A 21192-nucleotide genomic window follows, 5' to 3' on the forward strand; every position below is an offset into this window, starting at 1 on the left:
CATGTTTATTCATGTGCAGGAATAAAAATGTATCAAACATTTTGACTTAAGTTCCAAATGGCCTAATAAGTCAAATGGAAAATTCTTCCAGATACTGAAATACCTGATTCCGTACGATATACTGTATTTAATAAATCACAGCAATCACACAAGAGCAAAGAACCAAGAGGTCTGCTCAAACTAGACAGATGACATCACAAAACATGACATTGTCACCTTTCTCACTCCTTTCCCACTAGATTAGAGTCATAACCCTCTGAGCAGCATGTAAATCCGAAACTCCTATGGAGAGGGCAGGGCTGTGTAAAATGTATTATCTTTATTTGAACCACATGTCGCAAAATCACAAATTCAAGGTAACAGGTTGGACTGTAGGGAGGAGTTGTAAAAAGAAGATCTTAAATACCTAGCATTGCTTTCATTGGCATGTGGTATAACCAGTTATTCATGACTTACTTCATAGATTGAGTAAACCGATTCCTTTAGCAATAACAGGCACGGAGGTCAGATAGGAACATGCACTTTGTGACATTGGCTGATGTAAAAAGGGCTTTATAAATACATTTGATTGATTGATTGAAGTGGATAAATACTCAAAGGCACAGGGGAGCAATATTGCAACTTCTCAACAAAATACAGCGTCTTCCAATAGTGATATTTTTTAAAATGAAACTCCATGTATTTGATTGTAATGGTGTACATCTCTGCGAAACATGTTGGTATCCATTTGATCCAGTTTTGGGTTCAAATAATATTTCATATACTATTTCACATACATTTCAAAGTAAGTATTCAGATATGTTTTATTTGAAAAGACAAGTAGTTGAATATTGGAAGGTATTTGGAAATACACTTGGAAAGTATTGACATGTATTTGAAAATTCTCAAATACACTGGCTGTGTCTGAATACCCATACTAGTGTACTACATACTTAAACTGCATACTATTTAGCACGTACCATATAGTAAAAAGTATGCCACGGCCGCAACGCAGTAGCGGCTCCTGACTGGCTGAGAAGGTGGGGCGGGGCCAAATGAGGGTGGATTTTTTTCAATAGACGTATCGCATTTCAAGCCTGATAATAGCTTATTTTCAATTTTATTAATTTGTCTTATCTCTGAATAAAATAGGAACGGAGTTATAGGCACATTCGACCTATATCGTAGCCCATATCGCCCATCTTTCCAATTTAAAAAAGACTGAAGACTGGTTCCATTTCAACATATTTAGTAGTGAAACCAAAGTGCTGTAACATATATAAATTAAATCAAATAGCCTAGTGCACACACCAAAACTCTTCAGATGTTCAAATCAAAAGACAATTGCACAGAAAAATGTGGACAGTCGGGTGCATCGCAAATTCTGAACCGCTGGACAGAAACATATTAAACTAAAACACTGATCATTGGGAATGAGATAAGAATGACTGCAAAGGCTTGACCCATAAATAATAAAATCGGTAAACTAGTCTACAAAACTAAAACAATCCATATGTTGAAATCAAAAGGTCAGATGAACATGACATCAATAACGCAGCCACATCCCGAGTCCCCGTTTCCCACACATTCAGAAATAAGAAACCCTTAAGAAATAAGAAAACCTTTTGAATACGAAAACAGAAATCTACAAAAAATATATAATTTGAACACCACCGCAGAAACTTCGCTATTCTGCATCTGCCCAATTAAGAAGTCTAGTTTTGTTATTTGGCTACTTGAAGGGAACGAGAGCCTATCATTCGCAACCCACCTCTTCCAATGCATTGTGGAAAAGTGTGCATCCAATTCTACTAGATGAAGAGACAAAATTAGTATAACATCCTGGCAGTTAAACAATACTTGATTTTCGAAATGTTGCATATTATTAAACCATTTTTTTTCACATACTCAGGAATGGATATTCGGACACAGTCAGTGACTCAAATATACTCCGATGCATTTAACCCAGGTATTTGAAAATAGTATTTGAAAGTACTTTCAAATAGTAGGCTATTTTTTGGAAAATATCTTCAAATACTTGCAATAGAAGTAGTTGATTCAGGCCACATTATTAGAAAATACTCAAATACACAGATTTTTTATTTTATTTGAATCCAGGTCTGATTTGATCATCTGTAAGCTGAATTTCCAAGTAGAGAACATATAAACATATGCTCCAATAGCCTACCAACCTAATGCACTGGTTAATAACGTCCTGATGCTGTTCTGATATCGTTGCCTGCTACATTGTATCTGGTATGGGTAAGGTTGAAGTGAAATGTGTTGTCATTTGTTGAAAAAAACTTGCCCAAAATTCCAAGGTATTCCAAAAAATCCTGGTTAGAAGATTCCTGGAATCAGGAGAGAACAAGAAGGACATCTGATATCCTCCAACCAGGATTTCTGGAAAACCTGGGAATTTGGGGAAATGTTGCAGATTTTTGCAACCCTACTGATGTAATAAAGGGGCTATAGCCCATTTGGTCCTACTGTACTGTGATATAAGGTGTTTCCTTCTGGTTGAGGTAAATTCCTACTTGGTTGTGGCTTAAGGCTGGGTTTTGAGTTAGGAACATTCTTTCATTCATCTGGAAGTATCACAGACATTTCGGAAGGCTTTAGGTAAGTGACGGACGGTGCAGAAAACGCTTTGGAACCCAGTATAAGGTACTGAAGCTTTAAAATAATATCCACACAGGCAAACTTTGGATTCACTGGGCTAAAGGCATTACAGGGTATAAAGACCAGAACACACATACAAGGAGATAGAAAAGGGCACGGTAATATCAAAACAATCACAAAATGTGTGAATTCATCTCATAGAAAACAGTAGAACAATAGAAAACAGCTAGAGAAAATCAAGAAATTGATTTCTCATTCCTGGTTTTTAAGGTTAAAACTACTTAAGGTTAACCTCAGACCTTGACTGTGGGTCTGGCTCCATGACAGGGAAACACTTTGCAGCAAAGGGGTACGTGGGATGTCAAGGAGACCTTATGGCCGGTATTGGTGCATGAACTACTGTACTCCGAGCTCCATGCCTGGAGTGAGTAATAAGGAGACGGAGACTCCAATAACCGTATACAAATCCTGCAGTAGTACAAATTCATTGTGAAAACACTTCTCCAAATGCTGGGCAAGCTAAACATCACTCAGTCTGCTGCTGCGCAGTCTACAGTATATCCTATGTTTTTTCAAGCAGTTCATCAGGTCTCACAACACCAGAGGGCCAGGAATGACACGCGGAGGAAAAAACACAACACTTTTCTGTCAGTGTCGTCATCTCCTAGTTCTCTTTCATTCCCATGTTTCACGAGTCGATATAAAGTGATTCTAACCTCATTCTCTGGACTGATCATTTTGCTTTCAAAAGCAGTTGTCATATAAAACTGTGAGACTAAATGGCTCCGGAGTGTACAAACCCCAACCCCTCTCTTCTTTCTCACTTTCCTCTTCCCTCCCTCCCTCACTCCCTTCCTCTCCCTCTCTCGTGTTCCAGCTTGAGAGCCTAGGGGATGCTGTCCCGTTGTCTCACATCTGTTCGTAAAGCAGCATTCCATTGAAAATGGTGAGAGGCTCTACGGAGTGGGCCAGCTTGCCCATGACGAGGTCAATGCAGACCGTGTCTCCAACCTGGAGGGGAAGGATGATGTTGAACACGGCCAGGGAGCCGGGGTTGATCTTGGCCTCAGCCACTGGCTTGTTCTCCAGGCCCTCTGGCTGGTATCCCCCGGAGTCTACCCGGGCCATTCCGTAGTTGGACTTGGACAGCACCGCCTCGATCTTCTCGTTCTTGTGGCCCGTCAGGATGGCGCTGAAGAAGTAGCGTCCATCAATGGGCGCTGTGAAGATGCCTGGGGAACACAGAAACAGAGAGAAAAAGGTTAGAGTTAGCTTAGCATACTCCACTGATGTTGAAGGCAATAACAGTTGCCTGTTCAGGCTTATAACTTGGTTTGAAAGTTAGCGCATTCTACATGAACTAAAACAATGGTGTAACTAACTAGCTAATTACTGTACATTGTGAGTAGAAGGTTAATGTTTACGGTCAGTGCCGTTTCAGAATAGGGAGGACGATTTTTCTTATTTCTATTACAGCATATTTGATGACTGTCATTCATATTTCATTCACCCAGCTCAATGTAAATTTGATAGGTTTAGGCTACTACGTGATACTCAAATTTGCCCTATATCCATCATGAGGTTACTACAACCTAGCCTACAAATGTATGTTTATAAAGTAGGTGCACAGGTCGAGAGACAAATTGAAATAATCAAGGTGAAAGACAGTGACACATTTAATACCACCTTGCACACACGTGCCGGCATCCAGCTGATCTGGGGAACGTTTTGCAACTAATACGAGAGTTTCTGCTGGACAAATTCAGGTATATCCCTCCCCATTCCATTCCGTTTGCTTCCATTTAAGACTTTTTGCAACAGAATCGGTGGAATGAATACACCCATGATCACCTGCACACACAGTTCACTTTCATAGCAGGCACATACAGCATAATCACTTTGCTTGTTGTATAATTCCTTCTCGCATCTACCCGCTCTCCTCCTCTCACCTTTTCATTTTGCTTGTTGACCTCAGTGCGCAACACAACAACTGTCAGGTGCAAAAACCTCTCCAAGCCAAACCTTCATACCATAACCGCTACAGAGCCTACATCGTTGTCAGCGAACTAGAACTAACACGTTAGTGAACGCACAATCCAATTCATGTGTACATTCATGCAGTACAGTGTGCAGCAAGAAGTTTAGCAGTTACACCAGCGATCCCAGGTGGCAATACATTTAGAAAACCTAAAGCTGACTTTGACTTTGAAGAGTTGCAGTATTAGATAGCCTTAGCTAGCTAGCTAGTATACAGTGGGGAGAACAAGTATTTGATACACTGCCGATTTTACAGGTTTTCCTACTTACAAAGCATATGGAGGTCTGTAATTCTTATCATAGGTACGCTTCAACTGTGAGAGATGGAATCTAAAATAAAAATCCAGAAAATCACATTGTATGATTTTTTTTAAGTAATTAATTTGCATTTTATTGCATGACATAAGTATTTGATCACCTACCAACCAGTAAGAATTCCGGCTCTCACAGACCTGTTAGCTTTTCTTTAAGAATCCCTCCTGTTCTCCACTCATTACCTGTATTAACTGTACCTGTTTGAACTCGTTACCTGTATAAAAGACACCTGTCCACACACTCAATCAAACAGACTCCAACCTCTCCACAATGGCCAAGATCAGAGAGCTGTGTAAGGACATCAGGGATAAAATTGCACAAGGCTGGGATGGGCTAGAGGACAATAGGCAAGCAGCTTGGTGAGAAGGCAACAAATGTTGGCGCAATTATTAGAAAATGGAAGAAGTTCAAGATGATGGTCAATCACCCTCGGTCTGGGGGTCCATGCAAGAGCTCACCTCGTGGGGCATGATCATGAGGAAGGTGAGGGATCAGCCCAGAACTACACGGCAGGACCTGGTCAATGACCTGAAGAGAGCTGGGACCACAGTCTCAAAGAAAACCATTAGTAACACACTACTCCGTCATGGATTAAAATCCTGCAGCGCACGCAAGGTCCCCCTGCTCAAGCCAGCGCATGTCCAGGCCTGTCTGAAGTATGCCAATGACCATCTGAATGATCCAGAGGAGGAATGGGAGAAGGTCATGTGGTCTGATGAGACAAAAATAGAGCTTTTTGGTCTAAACTCCACTCGCCGTGTTTGGAGGAAGAAGAAGGATGAGTACAACCCCAAGATTACCATCCCAACCATGAAGCATGGAGGTGGAAACATAATTCTTTGGGGATACTTTTCTGCAAAGGGGACAGGACGACTGCACCGTATTGAGGGGAAGATGGATGGGGCCATGTATCGCAAGATCTTGGCCAACAACCTCCTTCCCTCAGTAAGAGCATTGAAGATGGGTCGTGGCTGGGTCTTCCAGCATGACAACGACCCGAAACACACAGCCAGGGCAAGTAAGGAGTGGCTCCGTAAGAAGCATCTCAAGGTCCTGGAGTGGCCTAGCCAGTCTCCAGACCTGAACCCAATAGAAAATCTTTGGAGGGAGCTGAAAGTCTGTATTGCCCAGCGACAGCCCCAAAATCTGAAGGATCTGGAGGTCTGTATGGAGGAGTTGGCCAAAATCCCTGCTGCAGTGTGTGCAAACCTGGTCAAGAACTACAGGAAACGTATGATCTCTGTAATTGCAAACAAAGGTTTCTGTACCAAATATTAAGTTCTGCTTTTCTGATGAATCAAACACTTATGTCATGCAATAAAATGCTAATTAATTACTAAAAAAATCATACAATGTGATTTTCTGGATTTTTATTTTAGATTCCGTCTCTCATAGTTGAAGTGTACCTATGATAAAAATTACAGACTTCTACAGGCTTTGTAAGTGGGAAAACCTGCAAAATCGGCAGTGTATCAAATACTTGTTCTCCCCACTGTACATAGCAATCCCCTCTGTTTGAGTCCGTTTGTTGAGTAGACTAAATTAGCTGTATTAGCTAAGTAAGTGAAAGGTAAGCCAAGAGGATGAAAAAAAATACAACGATCTCTCTCTCTCTCTGTTGCTTTTCCTTAACTTTTTAAGAAATTAATTTGTTCGAAGCTGTTCAACTATTCTCTTTCTCTCTCTTTGAGTCAACTACTCACAACACTGCAGTGCTAGCTAGCTACAGCTTATGCTTTCAGTACCAGATTAATTATTTGATCCTTTAATTGGATGGACAACATGTCAGTTCATGCTGCAAAAGCTCTGATAGGTTGGAGGACATCCTCTGGAAGTTGTCATAATTACTGTGTAAATCTATGGAATTGGGTGAAAACCATGAACCTCCTAGGTTTTGTATTGAAGTCAATGTTCCCAGAGGAGGACAGAAAACAGCTGTCCTCCGTCTACACCATGGTGCTTGCCTAGAGGGTGTTGTTGAGGCTACTGTAGACCATTGTAAAACAGTGTGTTTAAATCAGTTATTTGGTGATGTGAATATATTTAGTATAGTTTTATCTAAAAATAATAATTTTTTTAAATGTTTCACTATTTTAATGTTTAACCTTCCTCCTCTGAGGAATCTCCACTGCTTCATATGCAGATTGAACTCACAGTATACATTGGCATCAGTAGTACGCACTGATCATGTTTGTGTATACTTATTCAACCTCAAAACAACAACAATGCCTTTCTATTAAAAAGCAAGTAAAAATACACCTTTCTCTCGACAACATTCCGCTGAAAAAGTAGCGCGTGAAATTCAGGAATATTTTTTAGAAATATGTAACTTTCACACATTAAACAAGTCCAATAGAGCAAATGAAAGATAAACATCTTGTTAATCTACCCATCTTGTTTGATTTAAAAAATGCTTTACAGCTAAAGCACAACATATGATTATGTTAGGTCATAGCCAAGTCGAAAAAACACACATCCATTTTTGCAGCCAAAGATAGGAGTCACAAAAAGCAGAAATATAGATACAATTAATCACTAACCTTTGATGATCTTCATCAGATGACACTCATAGGACATCATGTTACACAATGCATGTATGTTTTTTTTGATAATGTGCATATTTATATCCAAAAATATCAGTTTACATTGGTGCCTTATGTGCAGTAACGTTTTGATTCCAAAACATCCAGTGATTTTGCAGAAATACTCATAATAAACATTGATATAAGATACAAGTGTTATTCACAGAATTAAAGTTAGACTTCTCCTTAATGTGTGTCAGATTTCCAAAAAATCTTTACAGAAAAAGCATAATCTGAGAACGGCGCTCAGAACCCAAAACAGCCAGAGAAATATCCACCATTTTGGAATCAGCAAAGTTACAAACAACACCATAAATATTCACTTACCTTTGATGATCTTCATCAGAAGGCATTCCGAGGAATCCCAGTTCGACAATAAATCACTGATTTGTTCCATCATTTCTGTCCAAATAGCCACTTATTGTTAGTGTGTTCAGCCCAGCCCAGACAAAAACTTGAAATGTTCCATTACAGTCCTTTAGAAACATGTCAAACGATGTACGGAATCAATCTTTAGGATGTTTTAAACATACAACATCAATAATGTTCCAACCGGAGAATTCATTTGTCTTCAGAAATGCACTGGAACGAGAGGTAACTCTGTTGGGAGCGCGCGTCATGAGACCAAGGCACTATGCCAGACCACTGATTCAGAGGTCTCATTAGCCCCTCCTTTATAGTAGAATCCTCATTTAAGTTTCTAAACACGGTTGACATCTAGTGGAAGCTGTAGGAAGTGCAACTTTATCCATATCTCAATGTGTATTTGGTAGGCCAAGCTTTGAAAAACTACAAACCTCAGATGTCCCACTTCCTGGTTGGATTTTTCTCAGGTTTTCGCCTGCCATTTGAGTTCTGTTATATTCACAGACATCATTCAAAAAGTGAAAATGCTGCCCCCTACCCCAAAAAGGTTAAGGAACAGCGGGGATTGTGAAGTAACACAAACATAGGCACAGACACAAGCATACAAACACATGATAACATACACACTATACAAACATGTAGACATGGATTTTGCATTGTAGATATGTGGTAGTGGAGTATTATGGGCCTGAGGGCACACACTTAGTGTGTTGTGTTTTCTGTAATGAATGTTATGTAAAGTTTTACTGCCTTCATTTTGCCGGACCCCAGGAAGAGTAACCTTGGCAGCAGCTAATGGGGATCAAAAATAATACAAATACAAATACAGTACCTGTCCGCGGGTCATAGAACTCTCCCTCGTTGACAAAGATCTTGTCGAAGACGATGGTACCAGCGTTGAGCACGGGGTAGGTGAGAGCTGCAGAGAAGGAGAGCTTGGGCACGTTGGCATCAGCACCTGGCATACCTACGGGCAAAATCACATCAAGTCTCAGAAAATAACCCAGCAGTAGAGGGAGAACATGATTTTTATTTACACCATATGTGATTTTTAATTGTTCTGACATGAGGAAATCTATTTTCACAGTTCATTACAGACAAAATGGCAAGGTAAATAAAGTGTAGGGAACATAGTGAGAAAGATGTTTTCCTGTAATAGGCTAATCTTCTGAAGATCAGACACAGCTATACTGCCTTTGTGATGGGAATGCTACAGAATGCTACATTTTAGTAAATACTTTAACACTTTTTTTCTTAACTGCATAAACATTTCACTGTAAAATACCTGTTGTATTTGGCACATGTGACAAATAACATTTTATTTTGATGTAATTAGGGTGAAACACACATCACTGTTGAGGGCATTAGCACATTGCAACAGTAGGACTCAAATGCAATGATAAAACAAACATGAACATACCTTGTTCACCTTTGAGACCTGGAATGAAGAAGACAGGAAGAGATAAGTTCAGTAGTTGGACCAATTCAAACTGTTCAACCATGTTTGTTTTTAAGTATTCATTACTATTATTATTTTTTTTCTTTCTGTAAAGTGTGTTGTGACTTTGCACTTGAAATAAATTATGATTTGATGTCAAACATCAACATATAGCAAAACAACACTTCCTGAAGCATTAACACGTATTATAAAGGGTTTATATTGTTCCTGTTACCTGGTGGTCCTCTGGGCCCGTTCTCTCCCTGCTTGCCCACAGGTCCATCCCTACCTTGAGACCCCTTGGGGCCGGGCAAGCCTGGGAACCCTCTTTCCCCAGAGGGACCTGGAGGACCAGGCAGGCCTGGGGTGGTGGGAGGCAATGACAACAGTATTAATACATGTAACTTTCTTAATTTACATATATTTAACTGAAATAATCAGTGTTGACCCAAAGACTGCCTGTTATTGGACACAGGACATAGAACAAATTCCAGACTGTGTTAACAATACAGTGGAGGAGTTTTCTCATTCAAATATATAATTCAATTCTACCCACAAAAACAGAGGACTCATCTTTGTATCTGTGCCATTCAGTGTTAATTTTGTCAACAATAACTATGATGAAAAATACTTGTTAAAAGTTAGAGGTAGCCTAAATAGTCATTATTTTACAGAAAAAAATGTGACTAAAATGGCTGTGACTAAAACTAGACTAGAGTTTAAGTCCACTTATAGTTTTAGTTATTAACAAAATATTAAATGACAAAAATGTGATTAAACCAAAATTCACGCTGGTGCCATTTTAAAATAGTCAAGTGTCTTCTTCTTTTGTGTTTGAAAAAAAGCATAAAGTTTATATTGGTGATTTCCTGCCACATGCAGTGCTGGATCCTGAACCAAATATTGTGTGTCATTCATTTATTTTGACTGCTAAATGGCAGTGATATTTTTGTGTTGTTGCTTAAAGCCATTTACAAACCATAGGCAACACAATTTGAAGAAGAATACATCGCTCCCGATCAATAGGAATCCCCACCCAGTTTTTTTATTTCACCTTTATTTAACCAGGTAGGCAAGTTGAGAACAAGTTCTCATTTACAATTGCGACCTGGTAAGTTTACTACTTCAAATGGTGGAAGCCCTTAACCCCATACACCAGAAGAAATTGGCCTTTATGGATAGGGCCAAATTGAAATGTTTCCAACAGAATAATTATAAAAAGCATATGCATGACCAAGGTAGCAATTAAAGAGAACACTTTCGAGACTATGGGGAAATGAGATTGATTCCAAAAATTACACCATTGTTTGTATGTGCATTTTACATTTACCATACTTTTCACAGCATTTGTCAATAACAAAATCTGAAAATACTCTGGATACACTCAGTAACATAATAAGAATATTAATTGACATTTTGGAGTAGGTGCAAGATAAGAAAAAAAATATTACAAGGGTTTGAATGAGAGGTCTAACTGGTGTCTCCAAGTGGCCACACATAGCGGATTCTAATCAGACCTACATACTTAGGTTCAGTATTCATCCTCTGTAAAACTTCAAACAGGTCCTCCTCTGATGAAGAGTAAGAGAGGTCGGACCAATTTGCAGCGAGGTATGTATCCATTTTAATATGAATAAACTGAACACTACAAAATAACACCGTGAAACAAACAAAAGAGTCCTGTGTGGCACAAACACGGAAAATATCCACCCACAAAACACAATAGAACACAGGCTACCTAAATATGGTTCTCAATCAGGGACAACGATTGACAGCTGCCTCTCATTGAGAACCATACCAGGCCAAACACAGAAATAGAAAATCATAGAAAAACTAACATAGACAACCCACCCAACTCACGCCCTGACCATACCAAAGACAAAACCAAAGACAAAACAAAGGAACTAAGGTCAGAACGTGACAGGTAGTTCCATTCTACGCAGTCAAAAGCTTTTTCTGCATCTAATGAAGCCTCCACTACAGGTTCTTGGTCATTATTTTTGGATTCGGGGTAAACTTCTTGTTAACAAACTATAGTTTTGGCAAGTCAGTTAGGACATCTACTTTGTGCATGACACAAGTCATTTTTCCAACAATTGTTTACAGACAGATTATTTCACTTATAATTCACTGTATCACAATTCCAGTGGGTCAGAAGTGTACATACACTAAGTTGACTGTGCCTTCAAACAGCTTGGAAAATTTCAGAAAATCATGTCATGGCTTTAGAAGCTTCTGATAGGCTAATTGACATAATTTGAGTCAATTGGAGGTGTACCTGTGGATGTCTTTCAAGGTCTACCTTCAAACTCAGTGCCTCTTTGCTTGACATCATGGGAAATCAAAAGAAATCAGCCAAGACCTCAGAAAAATAATTGTAGACCTTCACAAGTCTGGTTCATCCTTTGGAGCAATTTCCAAACATCTGAAGGTACCACGTTCATCTGTACAAGCAATAGTACGCAAGCATAAACACCATGCAGTCGTCATACCGCTCAGGAAAGAGATGGGTTCTGTCTCCTAGAGATGAATGTACTTTGATGTGAAAAGTGCAAATCAATCCCAGAACAACAGCAAAGTACCTTGTGAAGATGCTGGAGGAAACAGGTACACAAGTATCTATATCCACAGTAAAACGAGTCCTACATTGACATAACCTGAAAGGCTGCTCAGCAAGGAAGAAGCCACTGCTCCAAAACCGACATAAAACAGCCAGACTATGGTTTGCAACTGCACATGGGGACTTAGACCGTGCTTTTTGGAGAAATGTCCTCTGGTCTGATGAAACAAAAATAGATCAGTTTGGCCATAATGACCATTGTTATGTTTGGAGGAAAAAGGGGGAGGCTTCATGGAGTTTATCGACCAGCATATCAATTTTGATGAGGTGTTCAGAAAGTGTCTCTTGGATTTTTGTTATACCTTTGTCAATCTCCATTTTGAATCATGCTGGTGATTCTTCCGAGCTAGCATCCGCCAAGGCCCAAGAAGGGCTGTCAGAGGAGGGCACTATTACATGCCTCGTCTGAGTCTCTGCAAGATTTGCATTTTTTGTTTTGTGATGTTTTTTTGGAGAAGTTTTAACTTCCAACTCACTTGTTAGTCTATAAGGTGCTGTTTTGAGCTCTCCTACCTTTGCCATTGATTAATTGAAGCAACATACTCATAGTTTGTTGTTTGCATCCCCACCGTCACAGAATTGTTGTTGTTTAAGCAATCCAAAAACATTCCATTATAAATCACAATCTGGGTCAAGTGGGCATAATATGAACACTTATTTTATAAAATACGATCTCACAAACATTGTAATTTTGGCACGCATAGAATGGAGTCATAAATGCATTCAAGTGCGGATTCCACGGCTAATTATCTTCACAGTCTGACAAAAATTGTGGTCAGGACAACCCAGGATATAATGTATGTCATCTTTGTAACAGTAGCTCAAACATAGCGATCATAGATGTTGACACTGTAAATTACATGACTTTTAAAATATAGAAATATGAAGTGCCCATTTGGACTCACGGGTGTGTGGTTTACTTGTATGACATCCAAGCGGTACTTATAATAATTCTCAACGTCTCATCTTTCAGAAAACATCAACTTGATTTACAGCATTTCCCCTCACTCAGACAACAACAAGTGGAGAACCTGAGCTCTGACCTCATGTATAGCAATGTTACTGTAAATTTAGGTGATTATCAATGATAAAAATCTGCCATTTTCAACCCTTTTTCAAGACCTATGCGACCCGAGAAGCTTCAAGGAGAGTTATGAAAGACTGCATAACACTAACAGACATACACATACTAATAGCAAGCCACCATTGAATAACATGTGTGAGACTCACATATTACAAACATTTGTTTAAATGACTAGATTATTAATGTTTTTGTAATCATCTTTGTTGGTGTTTGATATGTCTCTGTGTGTATTTTAGCTAGCATCGATTTGTATGTTGACAGTTTTTTGCAAATGTGTCAATTTAAACTTTACAGACCATTGTTCATTGTGTTCGTATATCCACTGGTTGTGCTGTGTCTCATATACTTGTCTAGTATAGACAGGACAAGGTTAGCCTGGCGTTTTTAAGACACATTATGGTTTTTGTACAGTTCTACCAAAAGCAATGTACCATTCAAACCTCTAACCAACTGCACCAACTGCACATAAAGCAAAACATGTGTGAGTGAGGATAGGTTTCATTAACATATCACTATATTGAATCAGTATGAACTCAACAAATTCTCAAACATTGTCAATGTAAATCATGTCTAAATGAACATGCCCTGTATGTCCAAACAATGCACTGTTTAGTTTCTGAAGTTACCTACATTGGATCAAGGGAAAGGCAACCTCAGTCCTGCTAATACACCTGACTCCAATAATCAAAGTATCATCTTCAGTTTAGATTGCAATTAGTTTATTCAGGTGTGTTAGTTATAGGGCTGGGGGGAAAGTGTGTCACCAATCAGGCACCCGAGGACTGGAGTTGCTCATCCCTGATCTAAATCAATACTTTTGAAACAGCTGGGAAAAAGGGAAGGATTATAGTGTCAAGTCAACACACTCACCGGTCAGGTCCTGTTCCGAGAGGTTCTGGAACTCCTTGAGGATATTGCTGATGGACGAATTGAGGTTCTTGATTTTTCCGTGGATCCCGTCCAGCTGAGTGGTCTGGATGTTCTTGATGACCCCTCCGTGGGAGATGACCGTGGCGTTCAGGCCGTTCACACAGTTCCACAGGCCCGACACATGCTTGTTCAGCCCCTCCTTGATCTTCTGGAGCGAGTCCGAGATGCCGTCCAGCCGTCCACACACACCCTCCATCTTGGACAGCCTCTTCTCCAGGCCGTCACCAGAGCGCTTGCAGTCACCCATCTCCACCACAAGGGTGTTCTCAAAACGGCGCACATCACGATCCACCCCGTCGAGGTGGTTGCGACTCTCCTCAATGTGCTCGGTCACGTCCTGCTGGATCTTGTCCAGCTCCGAGATGATCTTGTTCTTTGTGTTGCCCAGGTCGGTGATGATGCTGCCGTGTTTCTGCACTGTGTGCTCCAGGCCCCTCAGTGTGTCATTAATGGAGCTGAAGGTCAGGATGACCTCGGACAGTTCGCCCTGCAGGGACTTGAGGTGGCCGTTGTTAGATGTTCCTCCAATCACACTGTGGCCATCCAGAGGCTTCTGGGGGTCATCCAGGCCTCCTCCAGTGCCGCCACCTGTTGTTGGGGTCACAAGGTGGATCTTACACTGGCCACTACACTTGTCCACCTCCTCCTGGAATTTTCCCACCTCCTTCTGCAGGGTGGAGCACACCTGCGAACAGGAGCTCTGGTCTGAGTCCACCCGTGTCCGGATGGCGATGATGTCCTTCTCCCAGCGGCTCAGAGTGTGCTGCGTGTGGTTCTTCAGCTTCTTCAACTCGTCTTCCACTCTTCCGCAGATGTCGCAGTCGTCCACGCAACGACCCAGTGTCTCGATCTCTGTGACAATGCGGTTGAAGTGCTCGCCGTTGTCTCCGGTCAGGGCTTTGATTTTACGGATGTCGTGGCTGAGGTCCACCACCTTGTCCATTAGTGAGTCGCCTGAGACGGACAGGTCCTTGATACGTGTGTCGAAGCGGCGGATCTCATCCTCATTAGCCACCACCCTCCACGTGATAGACTTCACAGAGTCTCCGTTGTAATCATTTCCTCTGTCTCCTCCAGCTCCTCCCCATCGATCTCTGGTTCCCCCTGTTCCTCCTCTTCCGTCATCTCCAACTCCTCCAGTTCCGGTTTCCTCTGCTCCCCCTGCTCCTCCCCATCCTTCTCCAGTTCCTTTATTTCCTCCTCCATCTCCCTTTCCTCCTCCCCCTGCTCCTCCTCCAGCTTCTCCCCATCCTCCTCCATCTCCTCTCCCTCTTGTTCCCCATGTTCCTCCACTTCCTCCTCTTCCTCCTCCATCTCCTCTTCCACCTTCTACCACTCCTCCAGCTCCTCCTCCTAATCCTCCACAGCCACAGTCAGTCAGACTCTTGTCTAGGAGTGCCGTAGAGTTCTCCAGGCGGGTCAGCTTCTTGTCGTGGTCCGACACTCTGTTCTTTAAGGTGCCCACGTCCAGCTCTATGTCTTCGATGCGGTAGCCCTGGGCATCGAAGCGGTCCAGGAACATGGTCCGGAGGTCACCGAGCTCACGGTGGAAGTAGTCCTTCAAGTCGTTCTCTATTAAGGTGCAGCTTTCTTCTGTGTGCTGCACTGTGCTGTTCAACCGCCTTTCCAGGTCGTTCAGACGGCTATCCAGCCTGTCCTCTATAACCTTGGGTAAGCCGCTGCCAGCATTGGGTCCAAAGCCACCACCGGGTCCAAAGCCACCTCCTCCGAAACCTCCACCGCCATGACTACCACCACTTCCCAACTCCTTATCCAGGCGGTTCTGGATGACATTGTAGTTCTCCGACGCAGAGCTGATCTTTCTCTCTGCATCTGTGACCCTGTTCTTGAGGTCGGTGACAGTGTTGCAGCAGCCCTGGGAGCGTGTGACCTCCCGGCGTAGGCCGTCCAGGCTCTGGCGGTAGTGTCCGTCCACTGCATTCAGCTGCTTTTCCAGCACCTGGATCCTCTCCCTGATCTCCTGCTGCTGCATTCGCAGGTCCTCCACCCCAGACTGGCAGGAGGAGCAGGACAGAGTCACCCTCCTCTCCAGCTCTCTCAGGATCTCCTCTTTCAGCGTGCTGAGCGTCCCGCCACTAAACCCACCGGTGCCTCCAGAGGAGCCGCCAGTGCCACCCCCAAGATCATTCCCACTACCAGCATTCCCATTGACCAGGTGGTTATTGATGCTGACCAGGGTCTTGTCATGGGCCTGGGTCCGGTTGTCCAGCTGGTCCAGTTTGGTCTGGATGCTGTGGATGGTCTCTTTCATCTCGGGCTGGGCTGAGTCCGCAGGAGTCTTGGTGCCGCCACCGGTGAAACCCGGTTTGTGCATCTCCTCCTGGAAGCGTTCATTCATGCCCCTCAGGGTGGACTGCAGGTCATGGAGGTCCTTGGTCAGGCTCTGGATCTTGTCCTCCAGCTGCCGCATCTTGTCGCCATCTCCTCGCCCTTGAACACAAACACATTATATTATGGTATATAATCTACTGTATATAGTTATAGATTCATCATGTATACCATTTGAGGAGTGACATGGGGACATAGAGGAGGACAGAAGAAGGAAGAAGAAGAAGAGGGAGACATAGAGGAGGAGCAGAACAAACAGACATCCACCCACCGTCTCCCCTATTCTGTCCTCCGTGACCTGTGCCGGTTCCAGTCTGTCCCGGTCGGGAGGGTTTCGGCCGGGGTCTGGCTGTAGCAATCTGGGTCCCAGAACCTCCGCTCGGCCCCTCGCTACATTCGTCCCCAGTGTAACCATGGCAACACTTCCACTCCATGTCCGTCACCATCTTGTAGGCCACCTTGTACCGCGGCTTCATATATGTTCGATACCTGTTGAGAATCAGCAACAACAACGACAACAACGACAACAATGGTGAAGTGGTTCGCAATGAGGTTGTCTCACCTATCTAAATTGAATGCACTAATTTGGGTCACACTAGACAGGAGTGTCTGCTAAACGCTTATGTAACTGATGCTATGCAATCATAATTGGTCGCATGTGGTAATTTTCAACTTATTGTCCATCTGCCTTTTGCCCCATAACACCACTAGTCGTTGGCAGAACATAACATTACACATTAACTGAAGAACCTTGGACATTGTTTTATTTTACAACTTCACTCATTTCGTTTGTACAATATCCGTAATTTCCCTTACAGGTTGAGTAAGGGAAATTACCATTGAGTTTCAATGGGCCTGTCTGCAATTCTGAACTCTTGAAACTGCTCTCAGTCAAAGGCCTCAGTTTGGAGAATGTTTATGTGTCAATCCAAACTCAGTCATTACAGGCCACAAAGCCAGAGGCCAGGCATTTTCTGCCTAATTACGTTTTCTATTTAATTTGGGGTTATAATTTCGTTCCCGGGCTTGGAGGCATGAACACAAAGCTTAAACAGCAGACGCTGGTTGCTGCCCTGACAGGCACTTTGATGTAACTCTAAACCCCGGTATTCACCGGATACCAACGTTGATTAAATAATTTACAGGGAAACTATTCAGACCTTAACATGTTTATAATTATTCCACCAGCTCCTTTCCACACAGTATCAGAAATGCCTGTCACTCTGAAAGACTTAAGCATGGTAGGTATGCGCAGCATTCTCCTTTTACCCAATTATGTAATCTGGAAAATGTAACAAGAATTTCAGGATTGGGGAAACAGATTGCACTGCATTTGATAGCACACATTTGTGATAACTGCCAAAACATACTTAATTACTGTATGAACAAACTTAATACCCACGTCAAGTGGCCCAATATTTACATTAACCTAATTCAAACTCAAGCTGACCACCACCCTTAGTTTTCGTTGGTCAGATAACCGTAGTTCATAGGAGACCCCTCCCCTCTCTGATGGATGAGAATACTCCACTGTATGCAAATTCCTGAATTAACTCCTCAGGCTGTAGCAAATGTACTGTATGTTGCAATGGAGAGTAGAAGCCAAACTCCAAAATTAGATCCTAAAGCATTGTCAAACAATTAGAAAAGATAAACAAACACACATGCACACACACGCTCCACACACATGCGCTAGACACACACACACACACACTGATTTCTAAATTTTGCTTGGACCACGTTCAGAAGAAACTGCTTTTTTTCCCCTCTTTAAACTGAGAAGGAAATAAATGTTTCACAATTAATCCCCCTGTGCGTGAAAAGACATATATTGTTTCCTTTCCTGTATATGTGCTGTATGGTTCAGGCTCATACACAGTCATCTGTTACCCAGCTCTGAGGGAGCGTCAGAGAGAGAGACAGAGGCTCTGGCAGTAGTAGGCCTTCAATCAACACGACTCAGCTTGTACAGCCACGGCATTGTTCATCACACAAATGTCAATTACAGTATGACAGCTCTTAGCCTACCACTGCCATGCCTAGAATCATGCAAGAGAATGATAGAGAAAGACAAGAGAGAAGGGAGATGAAGAGAAAACGAGAGAGAGGGATGCTGTATAGTATGGGCTTCAGATTAGTCAAAGAGTTCCTGATTTCCCAGACATATTGGTTAAGTTTTGCGAGTCGTCACGTCTGTCTTTCCAATCTGTTCATTCCATAAGCAGTGTGTATGAGTGTGTGTGTTGGCAGACATTAGGGGCATTAGGTCCAAAAGGTCCTTACACAATTCCCCTCAGCCTTGGCATTCTTTCATCACAATATCCTCTGTCTGTCTACAGTAGATGGGCAAAGACTGATTCATGCAGTGGGTGTCTGGGTATACATGTTTAAATGAAATGTGTACGAGTAAGTATACGGCACCAGGTGGTAGTGCGTGTGTTTGTGTGTTAGGAGCATACTCACGTCACCATGCGAGAGCACTGTGTGCCCCAGGAGCAGGGGTGGTAGTCAGGCTTGACGTAGGTCTCCACTCCATCCTCCACCACACAGGTCACTGTCTTTGTCACCACATACGCACACCAGTTTCTACAGGGCGAGAGAAGGAGAAGGTTAGTTTGAGATTGATTCATGCACATACTGTACGCACATAGGCTTAGAGATCAGAGACTGCATACAAATCAAGGGAATACACTAAGTATTCAAAGCTGAGATGAGAAATTAGTGAAAGAGAGGGAGTGTACAGTTTAATCATGTATAAGTTAGGTACCGGTAAGTGATTCATTGCTGGGAATACTCCAGTATCTCCAGTATGAGTAACTATCATGGTCTTGTCATGCGTAGGAACAAAAATATATGGTGAGGCAAATACAGTAGTGCACATTTGACTACGATCTCAAGTATTGGTTCCTCTAACAACAAATCAGGACTCCAACAGAGAGCTTGCCTCTTCTGTCTTAACTAACATGCAGTAGGGGCTTAGTAGAATTACAGCTATGTGCAGTAAAAATTGCACTAGATTTGACCAGTTTCCATAGGAAATAGAGTGCCATTTGGGACTCAACCAGAGGGAGACAGCACTGAGCTGACTGCAGAGGGAGTGGTAATAAGATTTAGGGCAGCTGGTCTGTCACTTTTTCCATAGCAGCCCCAGGGCCACTGTTGATTTAGGGCTGGTCTTTTCTGCAGCCGCTATGGCCTGTTAAAAGACTAGGTTCTGCAGAGAAAGGAGCTGTATAGCCAGTGTGTAGTCCTGCAGAGCAAACCAACTCTCTCTGTGGTCACACTGTCAGCAGCTGGACTCTGGACGCTCAGTCACATGAATCTGGCAGAGTTTAACACAGAACACTGCATGGGATGTAAACACTGGGATAGAACAGTAGACTTGCAGGCATTAAAAAGTTGTGCTCTGCTATTGGTTGTACATCATGATGCATTATCATATCCTAGTGCTAGTTGGTTACAAAAACCTGTACCACTGTACTGTAGAAGAATGGTACAGAGCACCGAGACCGACCACTGGAGCAGTAGGAATAAACTAGGAACTGTTCCGAACAAAACACAAATGCTCAGGCATTCAATGATGGTACTGGGCCACTTCTAACCATTCCATTTCTTAATGTGGAACAGATAGACCAAACAGCAGGTTGGCGTTTATTGTAATGAGTCTTTTCCTGGAGGCAGAACTGAGCAATTTCCCCTTAGATAGTCTAGCTGCAAAGTCAAAATGAGCTATATTGTTAACATTTACGAAATGTCCTTTTTGGTCTTAATCTAAGGTCAGGGTTAGGCATTAGGGTTTGCATTGTGGTTAAGGTTAGGGTTAAGTTTAAAATCAGATTTTATGACTTTGTGGCTGTGCCAGCTAGTGACCCCTCTGCAGAGCTGCCTCCAGAACCAGATTCATGACAAAAAATGCTAACCTGTGACCAGTGTGACACTAGAACACCAGACCAAATTCAGACCATTAACTCCCTCCTGGAAAAAAAGGTTTGGTTTTAGTCTGCCAGGCAAGATCAACAAACAGACCACACTGTGGGGGAGAGGAGAGGAAAGGGGGAGGAGATGATCAGCTGTCTGACTGTCACTGGCCTGACACAGTGATCCTCCATCAGACTATTGGCTGTGGTCTGTCTGCCACTGAGGCTTTACATTCTGGATTCATCATCATTGCATCACTTTTCAAACGCTTGGATTTAAGACACATGGGAAAGACACAGTATCATGCAATACATTTCATAGCATACCAAACTAACCAGGCCAGGCATTTGTATTACTCATATTCTCAAGCTTGAGCTTACTACTTCTAGTGCCAGTGAGAAGCCCTGTTTCTCCCCACATCTGACATCTGTCCTGTGTTTGAGCAGATAAGCCAGTGTGCAGCTTTATAGGGACAAACACAGAGGGTTCTAACTAGCCTAACCATCCGGTATGGCTCTTGATTGAGATTTCTTCGAGCAGCAACATTTCTCCATGATGCGCTTTTGGCACTGGGACAAAGGCTTTGGTGTGTCTATGTTGCAACCCTCATTTGGAAATGATAACACATGGCAATAATGTAATCTCTTCCCAAAACTGTCCCTTCCTCTCTTTCTCTTTTTCTCCCCTGCTTCTCTTTCTCAGTACGGCATGCTCTCACTCCCCAGATAGCAAAACATATCCTCCCACTTGCTGTTTGCTGCCTTCCTTACACCCAAGGCTATAAATTCCTACCGCCAGGGGGCGAATGGACATTGCCGTTCAAGATGTGATTTCCATTTCCATTTCCAGCCATGAGCTAATTTGAAAGACAATAGCAAGGAATTTTTCTCATCTCAAATTGGGCCTGACACCTTCCAGCTAACCACAGCCAGCCAGAGGCTGCAAGCTGTTT

General features: G+C 42.5%; 1 protein-coding gene across 2 annotated transcripts in view; it reads right to left on the minus strand.

The window, feature by feature from the left end:
* Positions 1-300: 300 nt before the first annotated feature.
* Positions 301-21192, minus strand: part of LOC135507845 (EMILIN-1-A-like) — a 76448-nt gene continuing 55556 nt past the window's right edge. For both annotated transcript variants that reach the window (XM_064927544.1, XM_064927543.1), the window contains 7 exons: positions 18786-18908; positions 16594-16811; positions 13914-16424; positions 9575-9700; positions 9322-9339; positions 8734-8868; positions 301-3833 (listed from right to left, as the gene is read on the minus strand). In XM_064927544.1, coding sequence (XP_064783616.1) covers positions 3511-3833; positions 8734-8868; positions 9322-9339; positions 9575-9700; positions 13914-16424; positions 16594-16811; positions 18786-18908 — 3454 coding nt within the window. In that variant the 3' untranslated portion in view covers positions 301-3510. The remainder of the gene's footprint in view (positions 3834-8733; positions 8869-9321; positions 9340-9574; positions 9701-13913; positions 16425-16593; positions 16812-18785; positions 18909-21192) is intronic.

The sequence above is a fragment of the Oncorhynchus masou genome, chromosome 21 (genome assembly GCF_036934945.1).
Source record: "Oncorhynchus masou masou isolate Uvic2021 chromosome 21, UVic_Omas_1.1, whole genome shotgun sequence".
In the NCBI taxonomy this organism is placed as follows: Eukaryota; Metazoa; Chordata; class Actinopteri; order Salmoniformes; family Salmonidae; genus Oncorhynchus; species Oncorhynchus masou.